Here is a 20,520-nt window from a genome sequence, read left to right on the forward strand (position 1 = left end):
CTCTCTGTAGCCCTGGCTGTCCTGGAACTCACTCTGTAGACCAGGCTGGTCTTGAACTCAGAAATCCGCTGTCTTTGCCTTCCAAGTGCTGGGATTAAAGGCGTGAGCCACCACTGTCTGGCAAGGGACCTACTTCTAAGCCTTCCAACCTCAGTTTGATCTCAGGCTCCTACAAGGTGACAAGAATCTATATCTAAACGTTGATCTTTGATCTTCAGATGTGTACCACAGCATAGGAACCGTTAAAAACCACCCCCCGCAAAGCCAACAACAAAAGAACTTCCCCATTTCTAAAGACACTAACTGTACTTTTTAAGGGTACATTATTTCACTCCTCTGAACACTCATTTTGATGCCTTGTTCTGATCTCTGTGTTAACTTCTTTCCAACAGTGATGTCCTCATATTGTATTTTGTTGATATTTCTCAACTGTCTGGTGTGCATTCTTTTTTTTTTGTCGTTGGGAATGGACTGTTGCCTCTGCCTTACTGGTTGCCCAGGAAGGGGAGGAGGGCTGGGAAAATGGTCCCGTCTGTCTGTGCTGCTAAGTGTACAAGTGGCTGTTCTTTCTCCTCCAGGTTCCCATAGTCTTAGGGACAGGATGGGATATATAGAGTTTGACCTATGTGAACGCTGCTTCTGGTGTCCTCCTTGTTTCTAGGTTTTAGTTAAATGAGGTGGGGATCACTAAGTGCTGCTTCCATTATCTGTAACAATTGCCCCTTGTATTCTGTTACAAAGAGCTGTCTGCTCCTTCCTTCTGATCCTGTTTGCTCGCCCTTCTCTTCTTTTAGGTGGTTCTCTGTTTTTTTTTTTGTTTTGTTTTGTTTTGTTTTTTTTAATTCTCATCTTCCACTGCCAGAATCTTGCTATGTTTCTCAGCTGTCCCCAACTCATGATTTAGCTGCTTAGTCTCTTGGATTCTGGGGTCCCAAGCATAAGCAACTACCAGCTGTAACTCTTATTTCCGTAGTGTGGGAGCTGCACACTGCAGCATACATCCAGTCTACCCTCTTTTAATCAGAAGCTAGTCCATACTGTTACTTTTTGGATGCTTTGTATCCTAACATGTATACTGTAAATGCTTTATAAACAAAACTCGCAAAGTTTTTTTTTTTTTTTTTCAAATTAGGAAAACTTTACAATATCTATAAATAATAAGATTTATTCCCCACCTCTAATTTTTTTGTCTCTAAAGTCTAATAATATCATCAAAAAAGCTTGCTTGCTTATTTATTTAATTTATTTAATGTGTATGAATACACTGTAGCTGCCTTCAGACACACAAGAGGGGCATCGGATCCCATTACAGATGGTTGTGAGCCACCATGTGGTTGCTGGGATTTGAACTCAGGACCTCTGGAAGAGCAGTCAGTGCTCTTAACCACTGAGCCATTTCTCCAGCCCCAAGAAAGCTTTTTAAGGAGTGCTTTTAAATTATTAAAATAATATTTCTAGTGGTGGTCATATTCTATAACTGAACTGTTTCTCCCTGTCCCCTCCGCCCCCAGGGTTTCTCTGTGTAGCCCTGGCTATCCTGGAAGTCACTCTGTGAACCAGGCTGGCCTCTGCCTCTGCCTCCCAAGTGCTGAGATTAAAGGCGTGTGCCACTACTGCCTGGCCTGAACTGTTTTAATAAGAAACTTTAACCCTTTTCATTCACTGATCTAAAAATATTAGCTTTAATTATGACTTCATTAGTTTATGCTGCATGGTCTGTGCTGCTGTGTGTGCTTTGCGACTGTATGAACTATATAAGTTTAGCGTTACTATTCTAGGTGTTTAACTAACTCTCCTAGTTGCCTTAGTGATTTCTAGGGGATCTGCTGAGATGTGCTAATAAAACTTACATATGTATTTTCTGTGCCATCTTTTAATTGTTCCTGCTTAGGTTTACACATGATTTTTCTCTTTATCCTAGTTTTCCTTAGTCTATTTTCCAGCTACTTACTATCTTTTTAGTGCAGTGGTTCTCAACCTTCCTAATGCTGTGATCCCTAATAGAGTTCTTTATGTTGTGGTGGCCCCCCAACCACAAAATTCTTTTTATTGCTAGTTTATAATTTTAATTACTATTATGAATTGTAATGTAAATATCTGTGTTTTTCAATGAGTCTTAGGGAACCCCTATACCCCTGTGTGAAAAGGAGTTTTGACCTACAGGTTGAGAACCTCTGTTGTATTTGGTTAGGCTTATTTTTATATTTAAATTGAGTTCTTATTATTTGTTATTTTATGCCATTGCTGTAAGGCAACTGGAGGAAAGGGTTATTTATACCTCTCTTGTCTTGTGATGTGTTTTTAATTAATTAAAAATTTTACCAGGACTACACAGAGAAATCTTGTCTCAAAATTTTTTTAAACTTACTTTGTATGTATCAGTGTTTTACTTTTGTGTATGTCTGTGTGCTCTCCATGTATGCGGGGCCTTGGAAGGCCAGAAGGTGTTGGTTCCCCTGAAACTGGAGTTCCAGACAGTGATGAGCAACCATGTCAGTGCTTGGGAAGGAAGCCAGGTTCTCTGTAAGAGCAGCCAATGCTCGTAACGGCTCAGCCATCACTTCAGCCCTGGTAACTTGTAGTCTTAATAAGTGGAAAACAGTAATGATTCCCCTAGGAGTTCTTTCATTGTTGAGAATTGTTTTCGCTCTCCTTGGTTGTTTGTTTTTCCATATGAAGTTGAGAATTGCTCTTTCCACATCTGTGAAGAACTGTGTTCGAATTTTGATGGGGATTGCATTGAATCTGTAGATTGCTTTTGGTTAAGGTGGTCATTTCTACTATGTTAATCCTATTGATCTACGAGCATGGGAGGTCTTTCCATCTTCTGAGGTCTTCTTTGATTTCTTTACTCAGGGGCTTGAAGTTCTTGTCTTATAGATCTCTTACTTGTTTAGAGTTACACCAAGATATTTTGTATTATTTATAGCTATTGTGAAGGGTGTAGTTTCTCTAATTTATTTCTTAGCCCATTAATTATTTGTATAACGGAAGGCTACTGATTTGTTAATTTTATATTCAGCCACTTTGCTGAAGTTGTTTCTCGGCTGTAGGAGTTGAGTTTTCTGGTGGAATTTTTGGGTCGCTCACATGCACTCCATATCATCTGCAAATAGTGATACCTTGACTTCTTTCCAGTTCTCTTCCTTTGTTGGGTCTTCGTGTGGTTCAGGTATCAGAGTGACTGTGGCTTCATAGAATGAAGTAGTGTTCCTTCTGTTTATATTTTGTGGAATAGTTGGAGGAGTATTGTATTAGCTCTTCTTTGAAGGTCTGGTAGAATTTTGCACTAAAACCATCTGGCCCTGGGCTTTTTTTTTGTTTGTTTGTTTATGAGGTTTTTAATGACTGCTTCTGTCTCCTTAGGGTTTATGGGACTTCTTAGTTTACCTGCTCTTGCTTTAATTTTGGTACCTGGTACCTGTCTAGGAAATCACCCATTTCATCTAGATTTTCCAGTTTTGTCGATTATAGGCTTTTGTAGTAAGATTTGATGATTTTTTGAATTTCCTCAGTTTCTGTTGTTATGTCTCCCTTTTCATTTCTGATTTTGTTAATTTGGATACTGTCTCTGTGCCCTTTTAGTTAGTTTGGCTAAGGGTTTTTCTTTTTTTTCTTTTTCTTTTTTTTTGGGGGGGGTGGGGTTTCTACATTGTTGATTTTCTCAAAGAATCAGCTCTTTGTTTTGTTGATTCTTTTTATCTTTCTAATTCATTGATTTCAGCCCCGAGTTTGACTATTTCCACTTTTGGGGGAAATCACCATCCCTGACCTCAAGCTGTACAATAGAGCAATAGTGATAAAAACCTCATGGTATTGATATAGAGACAGAAAGGTCAATCAGTGGAATAGGATTGAAGACCCAAAAGTAAACTCATATACCTATGGACACTTGATCTTTGACAAAGAAGCCAAAACCATACACTGGAAAAAAGAAAGCATCTTCAACAAATGGTGCTGGTCTAACTGGCAGTCTGCATGTAGAAGAATGCAAATTGATCCGTATTTATCACCTTCTACAAAGCTCAAGTTCAAGTGGATCAAGGACCTCCACACAAAACCACATACACTGAATCTAATAAAAGAAAAACGTGGGAAATAGCCTTGAATGCATTGACACGGGAACATTTCCTGAACAGATCACCAATGGCTCAGGCTGTAATCAACAATTGAGAAATGGAACCTCATGAAACTGAAAAGCTTCTGTAAGGCTAAGGACACTGTCAATAATACAAAACGGAAACCTACATATTAGAAAAAGATCTTTACTAACCCTACTTCTGATAGAAGGCTAATATCCAAAATATATAAAGAACTCAAGAAGTTAGACTCCCAACAAACCAAATAACCAATTAACAAATGGGGTACAGAGCTAAACAGAATTCTCAGCAGAGGAATCTTTTTTTATTTTTTAAAGATTTATTTACTTTATTTATATGAGTACACTTTAGCTGTCTTCAGACACACCAGAAGAGGGCATCGGATCCCATTACAGATGATTGTAAGCCACCATGTGGTTGCTGGGAACTGAACTCAGGACCTCTGGAAGAGCAGTCAGTGCTCTTAACCTCTGAGCCATCTCTCCAGCCCTCAGTAGAGGAATCTTAAATAGCTGAGAAGTACTTAAAGAAATGTTCATAATCCTTAGTCATCAGGGAGATGCAAATCAAAACAGCCTTGAGATTCTACCTTACACCAATTAGAATGGCTAAGATCAAAAAACTCAAGCAACAGCACATGCTGGCAAGGATGTGGAGAAAGGAACACTCCTCCATTTGGTGGGACTTCAAACTGGTATAACCACTCTGGAAATCAACCTGGTAGTTCCTCAGGAAATTGGAAATAGATCTACCTGAAGACTCAGCTATATCACTTCTGGGTATATACCCAAAAGATGATCCACCATATCACAAGGACAGATGCTCCACTATATTTGTAGCAGCTTATATATAATAGCCAGCAACTGGAAATGACTCATATGTCCCTCAACCGAAGAATGGATACAGAAAATGTGGTTCTTTGCAAAATGTAATTCTATTCAACTATAAAAATAAGGATATCATGAATTATGTAGGCAAATTGATGGAATTAGAAAATATCATCCTGAGTGAGGTAATCTAGACCCAAAAGGACGTGCATGGTATGTATTCACTGATAAGTGGGTATTAGCCAAAAAGTACACAATAACAATGATACAACTCACAGGCCATATGAAGTTTAACAAGAAGGGCCCAGATTATGGACTATGGCCCAATTAGAAGGGGGAACAAAATAGTCATGAGAGACAGAGGGAGAGAGGGAAGTAGGTGGGAGATGGGAGGTACAGGTGGAAAGGGGGGCAGGATCAGGTATGGGAGGAGACAGTAGAGAAGCCCAAAGTGCCAGGAGAATGAATGGAAATATGCAGAAGTGTGGGGTAGGGGTCAGGGGAACCTCTAGAAAGTCCCAGATACCTGGGACGTGAGAAGCTCCCAGGACTCAGTGGGGGGTGACCTAAGTCAAAATGTCCAACAGTCGGAATGGAACCTGAAGAGACCACCTCCAGTGGACAGACACGGCACACAGTTGAGGGATGGGGCTACCCACTCATCTTCAAAAATTTTGACACAGATGTTCCTGTCTAAAGGAAATGAAGGGACAAAAATGGACAAAGAGACTGAAGGAACTGTGACTGGCCCAACTTGGGATCCATCCCATGAGCAGGCACCAAACCCTGACACTATTACTGATTTCTTATTGTGCTTGCAGACAGGAGCCTAGCATGGCTGTCCTATGAGAGAGACTACCAGCAGCCGACTTAGAGGCAGATATAGCCAACAATTCGACTGAGATTGGAGAACCCTTTGGAAGAGTTAGGGGAAGGACTGAAGGAGCTGAAGGGGATTGTAATCCCAACGGAAGACCAACAATGTCAACCCCAACCCCTGGAAGGTCTTAGAGACTAAGCCACCAACCAAAGAACATACATGGGCTGGTCTGTGGACCCTGGCACATACGCAGTAGAGGACTGCCTTGTCTGGCCTCTGGGAGAGGATGCCCTTAATCCTGTAGAAACTTGATGCCCCAGGGAAGGGGATGCTGGTGTGAGTGAGCTGATGGATGAGTGGATGAGTGAGGGAACACCTCTCAGAAGCAAAAGGGAGAGGGGATTGAGTGAAGAACTTGGGGTGGGGGTGGGGGACCAGGAAGAGAGGCAACATTTGGAATGTAAATAAATAAAATAATTTTAAAAAAGTGGAAACAAGAAACAAAATTATCCTATAGAAGAGGCAAATCAGAACTTTAATCATTGTTGCATTCCAGTAAAGTGACAAGTTACAACTGTCATCAGTTATTATTAGTATCCCCTGGATATACTTGGCTTCTGACCCTGCCTACTCAGGCCATCTTTTATTAAAAAGGAATTTCACATATGAAACCTTAGTTTTTAGGCTAAATAAAGAAAAATCTCCAGATTTAAAAAGATCCTGAAGATACCATGGTCTAGGTATAGTAACACATCCTCCTCATCCCAGTGCTGGAGTGGCTCAGGGTGGAGGGCAAGGTCAAGGTCATTCTCTGCCCCTTGACAATGGGACTGGGGTGGGGGTAAGGGCTGAGGAGGGGAGGGAGGGGAGGTAGCACAGGGCACAACCTCTTGAAGGAGTGTTTCACATCTACTACTAGACTGGATAGTTCCTGTTTATCCTTTTTCTCTATGCTCCGGCTGACCTGATGGACAAATCAGGGAGCTCCCTGGTCTTATGGAAGTCAAGAGGTGCCATCACCAGTTGCTGAGGACATGAAGAGAGTGGCATGTGTGTTTCTAGTAGCTTGTTCACAGGTGAGTTTCCTGGTTTGGCAAATTCTAAATCCTGTCGGGCCCTTTCACAAAGCTACTGGTTTTGGCTTTGGTGTTTCATGTCCTTGTCCCTTTAGGCTAAGACATGGAAACTGTTGCTCAGTTAGAAGGTCTGCATCCATCATTGCTTGGTTTCTATAACATCCCTTTATCTCTCTCTAGACTCTTGACAGTCACTTAGTTTTCATACAGTTTTCTAGTTGGTGTGTTCTAAGAATTCATCCTATATATTAAATGACATGTATACTGGATGATTCCACAAATACCATAATTTGAAACAGTGAAATGTTAAAAATGTAATATCAATTAGAAGAGTATAAAGTAATAATACAATAGTAAAATATTATAGTACTCATACATGATATATACAGTAGAATATTACAAAGCTATAAAAATGAGTCATTACGAGTTGTTAAGAAAATGGCATTTCCCCTGCAATATGGATTCAGAGCTCCATAGCTTTCATATATTAGATGTAGATAGCATGTTTGTATTCCCAACAAAGACTAAGAAAAAAATTATAAGGAATTTCTAAAGAAGTCATAGAAAGTAATAGAAAAACCAATAAATGATACAGTTGCTGAAATGTCCCAAGTAGTATAATTTTTTGAACGGCTTTCTTAGCATAATTGATACATGGTATTTTCCTTTGACTCTTCCTGATAAAGGTTCATTAACACATGATCCATTTATTCTTTAGGGGAGGTTCAAGTCTGTAGCTGGGGTGACTGACTACTACAGAGTGTGCTCAGTGATCTTGGATTCCATGAAACGTGTGACTTATTAAAGGCAATGGGACATGAGAATGTCAGGAAGTCAGTGAGGATTGAAGGAGAAGCCTATTGGGAATATGTTCATCCAAGTTAAGGGAGCTAAGCCAGACACATTGCTTTTATGTTATTTAAAGTGGAAAAAGGAGAGGAGGATTTTTTAATGGTAGTTTTAGTATTTCTGACATGGACAGCCCTGCTAGAGCCCTGTGAGATCAAAGAGATGCACTCACCCCTCCTGGAGCTGGACCTGGGCGGACTCCTCAGTCACGAGAGCCTCATACTCCTCAGCAGCAAATCTGTCCCAGTCAGATGGCTCAGGGCCATCATTTTCAACATCCTGGTTAAAAGGAGGAATTAGAATAAAGGCAGAAATTAAAAGTAGGTATATTTATGGCTAATATCTAATATCTAAGTGTATATTGCTGAAAACCTATCTGAAAAGTATTCCAGTACAGTAAAAGACAGGCTAAGGTAACATTCCACAGTAATCTGCCCCTGCAGTTACAAACTTATGTATGCTAAGCAGCGTACATGTTTTTGGTTACGATTCTCTCTTTTAAAAAAAGAAGGATTAATTTGTGAATCATGTATATTTTTAGCATTTGCAGAAGTCGGAAGGGGGCGCTGGAGTTAGACAGTTGTGAGTCACTGTATGGGTGCTGGGATAGATACTCTGCAAGAGCAGCAAGTACTCTTAATCTCTGAGCCATCTCTCCAGCTCCATGATTCTTAAAAAGAGAAAGAAATTTGTGATTTGTGTGTGTGCCTACATGGTCTGAGTGGGTGAGCGTGCCTGCATGTATGGGGCTCAGAGGACAACTGTATGGAGTCTGTTCTCTTTCCATTCAGGGTTATGGATGGTCTAACATGTTTGCTCATGACAAAGGAGCTTGTCTCTGTTCTCATGCAGAACAGCGTTTAAAATTGATAGCCATCTGCAAGAATAATACTTGAAAAGGTGTTCCATTATCTGAAGTTGTCTGTTATGGAGTTCTGTTATTACTTAGAAGGGTAATCTATTTACCACACTATCTTGGAAGTGCATACATAGCACAATTAAACCAAGGTCAGTGTAGCTGATGTATTTTTTTCAAAATTACTTTGTTCAAACTAATTTCTAATGCTATGCAACTACCTACAGCAATCAATTTAGCCCATTAGTTAGCAAGGGCTTAGAGATGGAGCCTAAACTGCAAGACTACTTGTGGGATGAAATGTGTTCTTAGTATTTATTCATTTATTTGAAGGCAGGGCCTTTCTACATAGCTCTGGCTGTCCTGGAACTTGCTAGGTAATCAGGCTAGGCTTGAACTCAGATAATCCCTTTTCCTCTCCCCTCCCTTCTGCTTCAGACTTTATTGTCCCTGTTCATATTTGATCAAGTATTTTAGACATTATCTTTTTAAATACAGAGAGCCTATATGCACAGACCATTTAATATACAGCATATACCTTTGGTACTCCAGCTCTGAGAGTTTAATTTCAATGTATACTGTTACCTTCTGGACTGCAAAAGGATCTCTTTGTTCATGATCCAAGTATTTCTCCAGGTTAAAGAAAGTGTCGTAGAAGATGTGAGCCATTCTGCACCTCTTCAGATCTCGCAGAGTTATCCTGCCTATGGAAACACAAATGTACCTTGTAAATTCTACTGGCAGCTTTTTTGACAAAAGAGAAAACTCACTGATGTTGAAAAGTTTATGTATATGTCCATTTTATTATAAATCACATTTTTTTAAAAGGTGAGTAATTTTTATTTATTTATTTATCTATTTTTGGGGGGGTATTTTTGAGACAGGGTTTCTCTGTATAGCCCTGGCTGTCCTGGAACTCACTCTGTAGACCAGGCTGGCCTTGAACTCAGAAATCCACCTGCCTCTGACTCCCAAGTGCTGGGATTAAAGGCGTGCACCACCACTGCCCCGCTAAAAGGTGAGTAATTTTTAACTTGCCTGTGTCAGTGGCTTTTAAGCACACTCATGATGTATAACCATCAACAGTGTAACATTCAACAGCCCTCCACCCCAGCAAAGAACTGTAGCTTCTTCAAGAAGTCCTCCCCACTTCCACTTCCGTGCCTCTGAGTCACTAATCTATTTCTTTTCTTTATGGAAAGTTCTTTTACTTTTTCTTTTCTCTCTCTCTCTCTCTCTCTCTCTCTCTCTCTCTCTCTCTCTCTCTCTCTTTTCTTTTTTTTTCGAGACAGAGTTTCTCTGTTTAGCCCTGGCTGTCCTGGAACTCACTCTATAGACCAGACTAGCCTCAAACTCAGAAATCCTCCTGCCTCTGCCTCTGCCTCTGCCTCCCAACTGCTGGTATTAAAGGCATGTGCCGCCATTGCCCAGCCTGAAAGTTCTATTTCTTAAATAATGGATTTGACATTCATAGTCAAAGAGAGAAAAACTAAATTCTTCTGTAGTTGGGAAGCCTGTAGAGGGAACTCTGGAACACTAATCCATCAGGATACTACAGAACTCTGTGTTCATTCTGTTTAAGGATGAACAGTGTACACCGCTGTCCCATTGGCCTTACCATCACTGGCTGGCTTCACCAAGTCAAGCATCTGGCACAACAGATCATGGAATGGCAAGGGCTCAATGCCCATGGCTTCCATCCGTTCACACTGCTCTTCATAGAAGTACTCTAGTTCATACATGGAAAGTATACCATCTCCATCCACATCCATGCAGCGGAACCAATACTCAATGCTAAGAGGTAAAAGATGCTTGTTAGCATGGACCCAGTAGAGGTTCTTTTAAAGTAAATCTACATGTCTTACAGATTATGCTTAGTTTATAAAGGTTTATTAGAAAAAACAATGGAAGGCTGGAGAGATGGCTCAGCCATTAAAAGATAGTTCCACAACCAAAAATATAATAATAAAAAAAAAAACCAATGGGAGGTCCCTTCTGCCATCTGTTTTTAAATTCCATAAACAGTTGTTTTCAAAAGCCAATTATTCTGCTTTTTTTTTTTTTTTTCCAAGACAGGGTTTCTCTATGCAGCCCTGGCTATCCCTGGAACTCACTCTGTAGACCAGGCTGGCCGGGAACTCAGAAATCCATCTGCCTCTGCCTCCCAAGTGCTGGGATTAAAGGCATGCACCACCACTGCCCGGCAATTACTTTGCTTTTTATCTTGTATTTTCAGACCAAACCCCCATATTTCTCTCCATTTTTCTGTTTCAAGAATTGCGCACTGATTTTACCAACAGATGCTATTTTGGCCTTTATCACTTCTATGTACTTAATACAGTGAAACTGTTCATTACTCAGAGTTAATATCAGTATGTTCCTTTTATCTCTCATTTGCTTTGGTTCCCGTGTCCTTGTTTTTACATTACCCCTTAAATTGCCACTAATTGTTTAGATCCACATTCAATTACAACAGGTATTTTAACAATTGAATTTTTTTGAAGTATCCTTTGATTCCTCTGACTTTATTTCCTATGGTCTGTTTGGTCTCTAAGCCTGCTTCCATACATGATGTAAAGGAGCCTTTCTACTTCTGTGATAAAGAACACTGGGATTTTTATTGGGATTGTATTTTGAATCTGTAGACTGTTTTTGGCATGATGGCCATATAATCTATCTGGGAAGTAGAGGAAGGGCTGAGTGAATGTGTCACGATTGGGTGAAACCCTGAGTGGAATGTATATTATTTAACATGGGCGTGGCCCTGTCGAGGAGCAGTGCCCCATATCTATGGGAAACTGGCAAAGCCTTTCCTATATGGGTCAGGATTAGAGTTGGCAAAGCCTTCCTCTGGTCTAAGTGTGAATGTTGATGATGTCTGCAAATATGAGTGTTTAGGAATGATTGGCCAGTGTGTGCAAAGACTAGGATTGCAGTGTCCTGCTTTTGGATGTTTACAGTCTGAGACTGCTTGCCCACAGGTGCCTTATACCAAAACTAGCCAACCCCTGACACCCTTCTCCCTATAGCTAATAAAAGCACTGAAATTCCCCATTGTTTTGTGATAATTGGTGTTATGCAATCAGGGTATGCATGGCTCACCTGATCCCAGTCATTTCTCAGTCTACCGAGTCCATTTATATGACGTATTTCATTTATTGATTTACATATACTGAACCACTCCATATCTCTATAATAAACTCAACTCAACTCAATCATGGTGTGTATCTGGACTTTGGTTACTTTGTGTGTTCTTCTTTTTTCCACCCTTCCCCACCCCTTTTCTTCTACCCTTTCAATCCACCAGCACCAGACAGGAGAGAAAAAAATAGAGGAGAAAGGGGGCAATGTTATCATTAGACTCCTTCCTGCTGGCTAGGGGTGTTGAGTTCCCTGAGGCAAGTTTGATTCTTGCTGTCAGAATATCTAATTTCTTCTTCTTTGCATATGACTACTTAAACCATAACCAACAGCAGCCAACAACCACCTACCAACCCACTGCCTCTTGTAGGCCTAGCATTTTTTTTTTTTTTTTTTTGGTTTTTCAAGATAGGGTTTCTCTGTGTAGCCCTGGCTATCCTGGAACTCACTCTGTAGACCAGGCTGGCCTCAAACTCAGAAATCCACCTGCCCCTGCCTCCCAAGTGCTGGGATTAAAGCCGTGTGCCACCACGGCCCAGCTAGCCCTAGCATTTTTGTTTTGTTTTTAGCCCTAGCATTTTTATATCCTCTGAAAAGTCCCCAGAATTCCAAACATCACACAATCACACTATCTGCAGCTGGCAAAATCACATCTCTGCTAGAGCACAAGACAAATCATAGTCAGTTGAAGCAGTCCCATATCCCATTCCTGGGATTAAAACGAAAACATTCTTATACTACTTCTATGTTTTTTATTATTTTTATTTTATTTTTTTAAGATTTATTTATTTATTATATGTAAGTATACTGTAGCTGTCTTCAGACATTCCATAAGAGGGCATCAGATCTCATTATGGATGGTTGTGATCCACCATGTGGTTGCTGGGATTTGAACTCAGGACCTTCGGAAGAGCAGTCAGTGATTTTAACTGCTGAGCCATCTCTCCAGCCCCTGTTTTGTTTTGTTTGTTTGTTTTTTTAAATAAACCAAAATTATCAGTACAATGGGACTTTTTTCATGTATTCTTGAATTTGGTTCTTGAATTTGGTTTGTAGATTATTTTTTATTCTTCTCTAATATTTCCCGACCACTGTCTCCCCTCCACCTCCTGACCTTACCTTTCCCCAGATCCACTACTCTTCCCTTTCCATTCAGAAACGAGCAGGCGTATCTATGTTCATCAATGAAACTGTTCAAAATCATTTTTTAATTTTTTTGAGTCAGGGTCTCACTATGTAGCCAGCCCCTAGCTGGCCTAGAACTCTCTGTATAGACCAGGCTGGCTCAGAACTAATAGATCAAGCTGCCTCTGGAGTGCTGGGATTAAAGACATGTGCCACAACAAATAGATTAAAATTTTCTTTATGTGTGTGTTTTTATTTGAGTTTGGTACCAGCATTATACTGTCTTTACATGAAGAGAAAATTTAAAGTATTCTTTCCTTTTCTATTTTTATGGAATAATTTCAGAACGATTGGTATTAGTTCTTTAATGGTCTGGTAGAATTTTTCAGTGAATCCATCTGGACCTGAGTTACACACACACACACACACACACACACACACACACACACACACACACACGTATGTATATGTTTTCAAGTACATATTTTAAAAAATTGAGTGTTTACTTGTGCATGTGTCTGTATCGGGATATCTACATATAAGTGTAGGAGTCCATGGACATTAGAAACATTCGAGTCTCTGGAGCTGGAGGTACAGGTAATTGTGAACTGCCTGATGTAGGTCCTGGGATTTGAATCAGGTCTTCTGAAAGAACAATATGTGTTCTTAACTTGTGAGCTATCTCTAGCTCCAGTACCTGGGCTACTTTTTGATGGTGGTTATATATTATCATTTTAATGGATTCAATCTTGTTGTTTATATCTTGGTTTTAAATAGGTAGTTTGTATGTATGTATGTTTATGTATACACACACACACACACACACAATTTACACACTTCTTTTAGATTTTCCTATTTAGTGGAGTAAAATAATCTTACATTTTTAAAAAGTATGCCTTTATAATTTTCTGAGCCAATAGTATCTGTTATAATGTGTCCTATTTCATCCCTAATTTTATTCTGGTTTTCTCTTTTTGTTGGTTAGGGTTTCTTCAGTCAATATTGTTTCTCTTTCCAAAGAACCAATTCATTGTCTCATCCATTTTTGTATGTTTTCATGGCTTTGTCATTATTTCCTGCCCTAATCTTGATGTTTTATCTACTGCTTTTGAGTTTGGTTTGTTCTTGCTTTTTGAAGGTCTTAAGATTTTTTTCTTTTTAATTTTAGGGATTTGGAACCATACATATCCATTCTAGAACTAGCTTTTGCATCCCATGGGTTTGGTATGTTGTACTCTCATTTTCATCCATTTCTAGGAAATTTTTGGGTTTACTTCTTTATTTTTTCAGTGATTCTCTCATCATCCAATAGGGCACTGTTTAGTATTCGGAATTTTTGGTAGTTTCTCTTGCTGTTGATTTCCAGCTTTATTTAATTCTGGTTAGATAGAATATAAGAAGTTATTTGAATTTTCCAGTATCTATTGAGAACTACCTTATGTAGTAATATATAATTTACTATTAACAAAGTACCATAAACTGTTGAGGAGAATATATATTCTGTAATTCTGGAATGTTGTATAGATATTTGTTAGGACCATTTAGTATATGAAATATTTAACTTTATCTAGCAGTATTTGTTCTATCTCTGTATATTACCTTAAACTGTTTTTATTTTTATTTTATGTGTATGAGTGTTTTGCCTGCATGCATACATGTACACCTATGTGTGTTTGGTGCCTTTGGAGGCTAGAAGGGTGTCAGATCCCCTGTATTGTAATTAAGGATGGTTGTGATCCACCACATGGAAACTGGGAACTAAACCTAGATCCACTGCAAGAGAAGCATGTACTTTTAAGTGCTGAGCGATTTCTGACATTCATATTTAATAATATTTATAAAACTGAATACACCTGTGTTCAGTGCATATTATGTTTAGATTGTAATTTCTTCTTGATAAATTGTTCCCTTAACCAGTATCTACTAATCGTTATTTCTTCTGGCTAGTTAGTGTTTGAGGTCTATTCTGTCAAAAATTAGAATAGATATATCTGCTTGTTTCCCAGTTTCCTTTGCTTGGAATACATTTTTCCAACTGTTAACCCTAAGACAGTGTGTATTTTTGATAGTGAGGTGTGTTTCTTAGAGGCAGTGAATAGATGGATCTTCTGTTAGATTCAGTTTGTTATTCTGTATGTTTTGACTGAGAAACTAAAGCTATTAGTATTCATAGTTACCACTGGAAAGTGTGTATTAATTTCTGTCATTCATTTTGTAGGTTTAGTCTTTTTCTTTTTTTTTTTTTAAAGATTTATTTTATTGTTATATGTAAGTACACTGTAGCTGTCCTCAGACACACCAGAAGAGGGCGTCAGATCTCATTACAGATGGCTGTGAGCCACCATGTGGTTGCTGGGATTTGAACTCAGGACCTCTGGAAGAGCAGTCAGTGCTCTTAACTGCTGAGCCATCTCACCAGCCCGGTTTATTCTTTTTCAAATCTTCATTTGCATTACCCCTGTAGCTTCTCTGGTGTACTTATTATTCTCTTAAGTCTAAAGAGTTCCTCCTAGTGTCCTCTGTAGGGCTGGCTTAGTTCTTCCTTTAGCCTACTTTTATTATGGAAGATCATTTGCCATAAATCATGACAGATAGTTTTGCTGAGAGTAGTAGTCTGGGTTGGCAGCTGTAGTCTTTCAGAATTGAAATACATCATTCAGAACTTCCTTGTTTATTGGGAAATCATTTGATGTTCTGATATGTCATCAGCCATGAGGACAGGCTGGGGCTAGCAGCTGGCCTAACGGGCGGTGGCCCACTGTTTTTGCATGGTCTGTGATGGGTGAGCTCAATGGCAAGGTTCCAAAGAGATTTCATCTCAGGACTGCTTCTTGCAGTTGACTGCCTTTCCTGTCTTTATGAAATTAATATAATAATCCCTGGGCATTAGCCCACCCTATTGATCAGATTTCTGGTAGATCAACATAAAGATGAACTTTCATGAATTAATGCTGTTTAGATGAATTAATAATTCTATAGAATTCCTGATTTGATTCAATAATTTTAGTTATTTTACTAGAAAGATGTAATAAAGGTAGAATCAAGACTAGAATGTGCCTCCTCTTTATATAGTAAGTAAAGGCTGCCTAATAAGAAATACAATGAGCTTTCATAATTACACTAAAAAGAGAAATAGACTTGGAATAAATTTGTGTTCAAGGAAAAACATTTAGGTCCAAGGATAAAGCCACAGGTGTGATAAGCTACTATGATAAGGCAAGGCCATGTAAAAACTGTTGCTTGTATTATATCATATTGATTATAACATATTGAACATATGAAAATGAAATACTGCTTTGACCTTAACATCCTTCTGTAACTCCCTTTTTATATAACATTTTATCTCTGAGGTAATATTCTAAAGAACTTTTTGTCTAAGAAGGTATAAAAAGGTCAGAGAAAAGAAATAAAATTGTTGGTTGTATGGTTTGGCTGGGGAGCTCTGTCCCATTCATCCATATAAATATGTATATCTAGTTTGTACATATGTGTGTAGAAATATGTGTATGTATGTAAATATGCATGAATTCTTGCTGAGTGTATAAGACTTAACCACTTTGGTGGTTGGGCCCAATAAAAAATGTGAATGTGTTAATGTGTAAATGAGAATGTGAATGAAAGTGTAAATGTGTGTATGAATGTATATGTGTCTGTGCATATCTGCCTGTATAAAGCATCTTAATTCTTTCCCTTTCCTACCTCTCTGGTTAACAGAGAGAGCTAGCCTAGCCCAGCCTAGCAGAGAGGCTTCTGCTTCCTGGACAGAGAAGGGAAAGGTAGCAGCAAGTTCTTTACTTAATGCCCCACTGCTAGGCAAAAGGTGTGAATCGCCCAAGCCAGTGGTTTTTTTTTTTTATTAGATATTTTCTTTATTTACATGTCATATGATATCTCCTTTCCCAGTTTCCCCTTTGAAAAAAGATAAAAATAAAATATAAACCAAACCAAACCAAACCAAACCAACAACAACAAAACCATGTTCCCTCCCCTCTCCCCCTGCTCACCAACCCACCCTCTCCTGCTTCCTGGCCCTGGCATTCCCCTACGTTGAGGCATAGAACCTTCACAGGGCCAAGGGCATCTCCTCCATATGATGATCGACTAAGCCATCCTCTGCTATACATATGCAGCTGGAGCCATGAGTCCCACCATGTGTGCTCTTTGGTTGGTGGTTTAGTTCCTGGGAGCTCTGGGGGTACTAGTTAGTTCATATTGTTGTTCATCCTAAGGGGCCAGTGTTTTTTAACCATAGAATAAGCAAGAATGTTTTTAGGATTTTTAAAGAAGCTATCAACAAGCATTTAGTATGGTTAGAGAGCTAGAAGGCCAGTATATCCAGTGCTGTGTTCCGCTTCAAACTATTCCAGGCTGGGCTGACTACTGCCACTGATAGGCCTGCCTTTATATATGATGTGGTGTTTCTCTATTCTGATACGGATTCTGTAGGAGATACTCTGAAGATGCCCTTAAGGCTGGAATGCATATCTATGCTTGGCCATGTCCTCTGTTGTAGCAGTGGGGAGCAAGTCTGGTTATGGGAGTTCACACATGCACTGACAAGTGAGTTAGGGAGAAGTAGAAGCAGTTAAGCCGTGATATCTTATTCCTTTTGTTTTCCTCACTTAGATAGGACTTTTTCATTTTTTGATACAGGGTCTCTATATATAGTCCAGGCTATCCTTAAGCTTGCTGTATAAACCAGGCTAGCCTTAAACTTAAGAGATCTTCCTGGTTTTGCCTACCAAGTGCTGGGATTAAAAGTGTGTGCTCCCTATCCTCCTCAAACTTGACTTCCAAGCCACCATTTTATCCAGACTCTCACCCTGTGCCTTTTAAAAAATTAAATATATAATTTTATATAGTCCAGTTTGTCCTTGAACTTGGTATGTAGCCAATGATGACCTTAAAGTCGTGATACTCCTACCTAACCTCCTGAATGCATAATATATAATTTATAAGAATGTATTATGGCTGGTTTGTGTAGTGCTAGGGATAGACCCTAGAGCTTGTGCATGCTAGGCAAGTATTCTATAAACTGAGCTCCATTCCCTGTCCCTATTTTCACTTTAAAAATCTCTATGAGGATGTCTTCTTGTCTGTACTATACTCTTCCTTTCAAATGTCCCATGTGTACTTCAGCTGCTTTTGAATGAAGCGCTGTATAGATGTTTGTTGGATCTAGAAGGCTATGGGTCTGGCTAGTACTTATGGTGTCATTCATCTACAGCCTCTATTTCCTTGTTAAGCTTTGTAGTTGGTAGAATCATTATTGATGGTAGGATATTGAAGTCTCCAACAGTAATTGTAAATTCATATTTATCTCTGCAATTCTTTATTTTTTCTTTCATATGTATTTTGAGACACATATATGTATAAAAGATATATATGTATAAAATATATAAATAAATTTTTTTTTGTTTTTTGTTTTTTTCGAGACTGTGTTTCTCTGTAGCCCTGGTTGTCCTGGAACTCACTCTGTAGACCAGGCTGGCCTCGAACTCAGAAACCTGCCTGCCTCTGCCTTCCAAGTGCTGGGATTAAAGGCGTGTGCTACCACTGCCCAGCATATCTTTTTGTTCTATTTTGAGACAAGGTGTCTCTGTGTAACCCTGACTGTTTGGAACTCTTTATGTAGACCAGGCTGGCTTCAAGCTCATAGAGATTCAACTGCCTCTCCCTCCCATGTGCTAGGATTAAATACATGTATCACACCATGCCTGGTTTACCTAACGCCATTACAAACAAAACAAAAACCCTTAACCCCCTTTAATCTAGAAATTTAAAATGTATATCTATTAAAAAATAATATATATCCAAACTATTTAACTATAATTATTGAGCAGAACATTTAGTAGTAAATTTGGAGTATCACAATTAAGTTTTAATCTAATGTTGGGCACAGTAGTGTATGTGACTCATCTTGTAGGGGCGTGAGGTAGGAGGATGCCCAGGTCATCCTGGGTAACAGAAAGATCTCTCTCTCTAAAAAAGAAGAGATTAATTTCATTATATATATATATATATTTTTTTTCAATAGTTTTCTTCCTGCATGTGAGAATTAGACTAGGGAGATGGTTCAGTCTATAAAATGTAAGTCTGAGGACTGACCTTGGCTTTCAATAACCCATGAAAAAAGCCAGGCATGGTGGCATGTGCTGTAATCCTAGTGCTGGGGAGAGGGAGACAGATGGTCTCTGGAGCTTTCAGGTCAGCCAGGCTAGCTTAACTGACAAACCCAGGTCTAAGTGACAGCGCCTATCTGAAACACAAGTAGCTGGCTCCTGAGGCCTACCACTAGGGGCTGACCTCTGGCCTTATGTTCACACACTTGTAGCAACACACATCTTTGTACCCACATGTACACATCAGAAATATTTACTTTCTTTATATTTAGAATGGCAGTTATTTTAAGCTTATTTTCTAGTTCAATTATTTATGAACATAATACTAAATATTTCAGTAAACTTAAAATTTTAATTAACTTTATGTTTGGATATATTTTTTAAAAAGATTTATTTATTATTATATGTAAGTACACTGTAGCTCTCTTCAGACACATCAGAAGAGGGCATCAGATCTCATTATAGATGGTTGTGAGCCACCATGTGGTTGCTGGGATTTGAACTCAGGACCTTTGGAAGAGCAGTCTGTGCTCTTAACCACGGAGCCATCTCTCCAGCTTGTGTTTGGATATTTTGCCTGCATGTATATCTATGTACCACATGTGTGCCTGGTTCCTCTAGAGAAGTGGTTCTCAAATTTCCTAATGCTGTGACCTTTACACAGTTCCTCATATTGTGGTGACCCCCAACATAAAATTACTTTGTTGCTACTTCATAACTGTAATTTTGCTACTGTTTTAAATTGCAAATATCTCATATTCAGGATATCTGATATGTGACTCCCAAAGCAGCATGACCCACAGGTTGAGAACCACTGCTCTGGAGGCTGGAGTTACAGAGTTCTGAACTGCCCAATCACTGGGAGAACAGCCAGTGCTTAACTGCTGAGCCATCTCTCTAGCCTTTTCAATCATTTCTGAACCCAAATCTACATCAAGAATGCCTCACTGTGTATAGGACATTATTTTACAGGCAAGAAGTCCTTTTGAGAGGGACCTAGGTCTTTAGCCTAACCAGGAGACAGTAGTGAAAAGAAATATGTAAGTTCACATTATAAGATCAGGCATAATTGAGAGTGCCAAGGAATGGGAGTGATAACTTCAACTGGGAACACGAGGTTAGGATCTTACATACGAGTCAGTCTGTTGCTGCTGCTGCTTCTTTAGTATGTTTACATGCATGTGTGTAGGTCAAAGTGCACTTTTGTATAAGCTTGCAGAGGGCAGAGTTGTTAAGTGTCTTTCCCAAGTGCTCTTCACTTTATTTATTGAGCGTGATTCTCTTGCTAAACATGTCTCACTGATTCAACTAGTCTAGTTAGCTAGACTATTGCCCTAAGGATACTGTCTGTGTTTCTTGGACATGAGAATTACAGGCAGGGTCCTCAGAGCTTGGCTTTTATGTAAGTGCTCGCGATCTGAACTCTGGTCCTCAAGCTTGCTTGGAATGGCTTTATCCACTGAACCGTCTTTCTAGTCCCACAATTTGCTTTTCCTTCTTTCCTCATTTTACTACAGAACTAGTGCAGATTATAAAAGAGCTAAAATTTGCAGAATCTATTCCACACTCAATATAAATACCAGTTCTTTTTTTTTTTTTTTTTT

General features: G+C 39.2%; 1 protein-coding gene and 1 long non-coding RNA gene across 4 annotated transcripts in view; one reads left to right on the plus strand and one right to left on the minus strand.

Moving 5' to 3' along the window:
* The window catches only part of Ppp2r3a (protein phosphatase 2 regulatory subunit B''alpha), a 150,144-nt gene that overhangs the window by 10,551 nt on the left and 119,073 nt on the right, over positions 1 to 20,520 (minus strand). For all 3 annotated transcript variants that reach the window (XM_031345047.1, XM_031345049.1, XM_031345050.1), the window contains 3 exons: positions 10,147 to 10,322; positions 9,114 to 9,232; positions 7,845 to 7,951 (listed from right to left, as the gene is read on the minus strand). In XM_031345047.1, the coding sequence (XP_031200907.1) occupies positions 7,845 to 7,951; positions 9,114 to 9,232; positions 10,147 to 10,322 (402 nt within the window). The remainder of the gene's footprint in view (positions 1 to 7,844; positions 7,952 to 9,113; positions 9,233 to 10,146; positions 10,323 to 20,520) is intronic.
* Positions 6,375 to 10,538, plus strand: LOC116073269. The gene is made up of 3 exons (XR_004111748.1): positions 6,375 to 6,823; positions 9,165 to 9,356; positions 10,111 to 10,538. It is a non-coding gene; the product is annotated as an uncharacterized LOC116073269 (long non-coding RNA).

Source organism: Mastomys coucha, unplaced genomic scaffold, assembly GCF_008632895.1.
Source record: "Mastomys coucha isolate ucsf_1 unplaced genomic scaffold, UCSF_Mcou_1 pScaffold23, whole genome shotgun sequence".
In the NCBI taxonomy this organism is placed as follows: Eukaryota; Metazoa; Chordata; class Mammalia; order Rodentia; family Muridae; genus Mastomys; species Mastomys coucha.